The 3,595-nt window shown below is 33.4% G+C and overlaps 1 protein-coding gene across 1 annotated transcript; it reads right to left on the bottom strand.

Moving 5' to 3' along the window:
• Positions 1-448: 448 nt before the first annotated feature.
• Positions 449-2,420, bottom strand: LOC25480075 (cytochrome P450 71D11). The gene is made up of 2 exons (XM_013587486.3): positions 1,442-2,420; positions 449-1,241 (listed from the first exon to the last, which is right to left on the bottom strand). Exons 1-2 carry the CDS (start codon positions 2,342-2,344, stop codon positions 621-623), a joined length of 1,524 nt encoding a protein of 507 aa, XP_013442940.1. The 5' UTR covers positions 2,345-2,420; the 3' UTR covers positions 449-620.
• Between the last annotated feature and the right edge of the window lie 1,175 nt (positions 2,421-3,595).

The raw sequence follows: 3,595 nt of genomic DNA, 5'->3' as shown, positions 1-3,595 counted from the left end.
ACGTTCCGAGGAGAAACAAACGTTTTCCTAGGAGTTATGGGCCTCGGAATTCCAATGATTTCTTGTTGTGTATTTTGTTTTGGTTTATTGCTGATAGGTCACTGGGGCAGTGACTGACCATTAGGATAGTGAGATGGGATCTCAGATCTAGGAGTTCCTAGGTTGAAGTCTATACGGGTAGGTCTTAGGTCATATAGTGTAAACAATGAGTTTGCTGAGAGCTATTGAATAAGAACTACACTAGTGGATTTCCTTCTTGGCTTGGTAGCCCCCAGAGTAATGTGTTTGTCACCGAACTGGGTCAACAAACTCATTGTGCTATTTACTTTCCTGTCATTTACTTTCTTGTTTTTTATTTTTGTTTATCGCGTGATGTTGAAATATTAATCGTAACATTGCAAACGCCGTAACATCATACAAAACATATTAAAACAAATGTGCTAGAATTTCAAAGAGTCATTTTAATAAAAAACGACATTATTTTACAATTGGTTCGTAACACAATTTCACTGACACTGGACACATGTAAATTTAGAAATTCCTTGTCTCTATTAAACCCAACAAAGACGGATAAAGCATTATTTCAAAAGTAAATTTTACTTTGCTTGTTTGGTAAATTATCATGCCATAGATGATGGAGGAGCAATAGGTATCAAGTACAAGTCATCTTTTCTTTTAACTGTCACTCCAAATTTCTCAGTCATGTCCAAGTCTTCACATTTCATTCCATTGGGAAGCTTCCAATCAAAGTGATACAACAACATTGCAAGTGCCAGCTCAAGACTCATCAAACCAAATTTACTGCCTGGGCATATTCTTTTTCCAGCACCAAAAGGAATGTACTCGAAATTATTCCCGTTGTAGTCAATAGAACTACCAATGAATCTCTCTGGATAAAACCTCTCTGGTTCCGTCCAGTACCTTGGATCTCTTCCGATTGCCCATGCATTAACTATCAGCTTTGTTTTCATTGGTATATGATACCCATCAATCTCACATGCTTCTCTACATTCTCTTGGAAGTAAAAGAGCACCTGGGGGGTGTAACCTCAGGGTCTCTTTCACAATTGACTTCACGTATTTGAGTTCATGCATACAACTTTCATCAAAAGCTCCCTTCATGTTGTATATTTCTCTCACTTCATCTTGTGCTTTCTTCATCACTCTTGGATCTCTTACCAACTCTGCCATTGCCCAAACTACGCTCAAAGCTGATGTATCACCTCCAGCACCAAACATGTCCTGAAAATTAAAATGCAAGGATCTTAAAATATGCAACTAAAAGATTATGCTACAATTCTTGATATTGCAGAAATTTGTTTATGTGAAAATCATGCTTCGGCATGGCTAATAATATTGTTCTATTTCAAAGATCTAGTGGGGTAATTATCAAACATTCTTCAAAGTTCTACTAGTTCAAGGAGTTTAATTATTATACTTACCAAGAGTATAGCCTTAATATTGTTGTTGGTCAAGGATATATCTTGGTCGCTGTCATCACCACCCTGAAACTTTAGAAGAACGTCTACCAGATCTTCTGCTTCAGTTTGTCCTTCTTTTTCTTTTAACTTTGCTTCTTTATGTTGAATGACGATGTTTTCAAGTATCTGATCAAGTTGTCTATGCAACCTCTTAAGTTTAGGCCTTTGATTAAATATAAGTTGAAGCCATTTGGCTGAAGGAAATAATTCAATTATTTCAAAACCTCCTCCAATTGATCCTATATTTCCCAATGACGCAAACTGTTCTTGGGCTTTGCATTTGTCGCCAAACGCAGCCCTTGAAATGATAGAAATCATTGTTGTAAGTACAAGTTCAGTGATGTTGACAGGCAATCCTTGTTGCAAATCAATCCTTTTGATGAGATTGGAGAGCTCTTCTTCTCTTATTGGCCGGAATGAATTGATACGACTTTGAGTCAAAAGCTCAATTGTGCATATTTTTCGCAGTTGCCTCCAATAATTTCCATAAGGTGAAAAGCCAATATCTTTGAATCCATATGTTAGCATTTCTAGAGCTACAATGTTAGGCCTAGATGCAAATTTGACATCATGGGTTTTAAATATCTCCCTAGCATACTCTGGTGAGGAAACAACAATTGCAGAGATCTCTCCAAGTTGTAGCTGCATCAAGGATCCATGTGTTTTGGCCAAGTCACTCAATTTTCGATGTGGGGTAGATGTAAGTAGATGATGTATGTGTCCAATAATAGGTAGCTTCCATGGTCCTGGAGGTAGGTTTGGAGCTGGAGCTTTTTTCATGAGATTCTTCCCCATTTTCAATGCCACAAGCATTGAGAGGAAAAATGAGACAAGGACGAAGAAGTAAAAAAATTGGGAATCCATGGGAGATTTAACCAACTAGAAAGGTGTACCGATGCTGCTACCAGTTTGGTTTGTTATAAAGGCCAATGAGTTGAAATTTTATGGAGAAGAGAGAGAAAGGAAAGGTGAATTATAGTGTCAATAATGTAACTAAAAAAAAGAATGAGGAATGCTAACGAGTGTCTTTAGGGTATTGGTTTAAAGTATTAAAAGTATAAGGTTTGAATTAAAAAGTTGTGTAATTATTGTAGTGACAAAAGTAATAACTTGTATTTTCAAAATAATTTTTTTTGATGAGAGATCATTTTACGCTATTTTTAGCATATTTTTCAGTCATTTTTATTTAGTTTTGATCCAAATTAGAGGAGTTTTAGAACAATTGTCTTTGGTTTTTGGGACATTTTATAATGTTTTCTTTTCGAGTCATGTATTTCTAGTTTTCCCAAAACCAAGCAGTTCCAGGGTGTTTTTGCTGTAACTCAAGGAAAAATCATGCAAATCGACAAAGTAAAGATATATTTATATATATCATTTTGTTTGGATTATTTATAGAGGATTTGGAAATTTTTACTATGTATATAAACTTTTTAGTTAATGTCCTCGTGAGCAAAGCTCAATTGGTATGGACAATGCATAATATATGCAAGGTCCGGATTCTGCACTTCATTGAATTTCTTCTCTATTTATCTCTTCCCCTCAATATTTTTCGTACTATTTATTATATTTTTCTTCCCCATGTTTTTCATACTATTTCTTATTACGTGCTTGTTTGACACCAATAACGGAAAATGTAGAGTTGTAGACAAACATGTACTAATCGAATAAGATAATTGATTTTGGAGACACTGAAAAATTTAGAGTAGTAAGTTTTTTTTTTTTTTTTTTGCAAATAGTGAGTATTGTTGAAAACCCAAAAATAAATAAAATTGAAAAGAATTTTGAAATCTTTGGTTCAATATCGGAATTGTAAGAAGAATGGTGAAATTAGAATCAATATCTATAGAAAAAATTCAAGAAAATCACTAAATTAACATATAGATCCAAAATTTACTGCAAAAATAATTTATAATATATATTATAATTATAAAAAAATTACATCATGTGAAAATGAAAAAAAAAACTATAAAGTTGTTTTTAAAAACACATGAGTAAATAAAAAACATATGAGTAATTTATTTTATACTTATCACAAATATTTTTATTTTTTTCCGCAAATAATATGAACTTAAATAATGTTTTTTATGTACTATTAATTCAATCATTCCTTATATA

The sequence above is a fragment of the Medicago truncatula genome, chromosome 4, assembly GCF_003473485.1.
Source record: "Medicago truncatula cultivar Jemalong A17 chromosome 4, MtrunA17r5.0-ANR, whole genome shotgun sequence".
Taxonomy (NCBI): Eukaryota; Viridiplantae; Streptophyta; class Magnoliopsida; order Fabales; family Fabaceae; genus Medicago; species Medicago truncatula.
The sequence above is the reverse complement of the archived record's forward strand: the minus strand, read 5'-3'. Positions and strand labels throughout refer to the sequence as shown.

Coding starts and splice junctions, on each gene's coding strand:
- LOC25480075 (XM_013587486.3), bottom strand. CDS start 2,344: ATGGATTCCCAATTTTTTTACTTCTTCGTCCTTGTCTCATTTTTCCTC. Junction 1,242..1,441: donor ATATTAAGGCTATACTCTTG/GTAAGTATAATA, acceptor TTTAATTTTCAG/GACATGTTTGGTGCTGGAGG.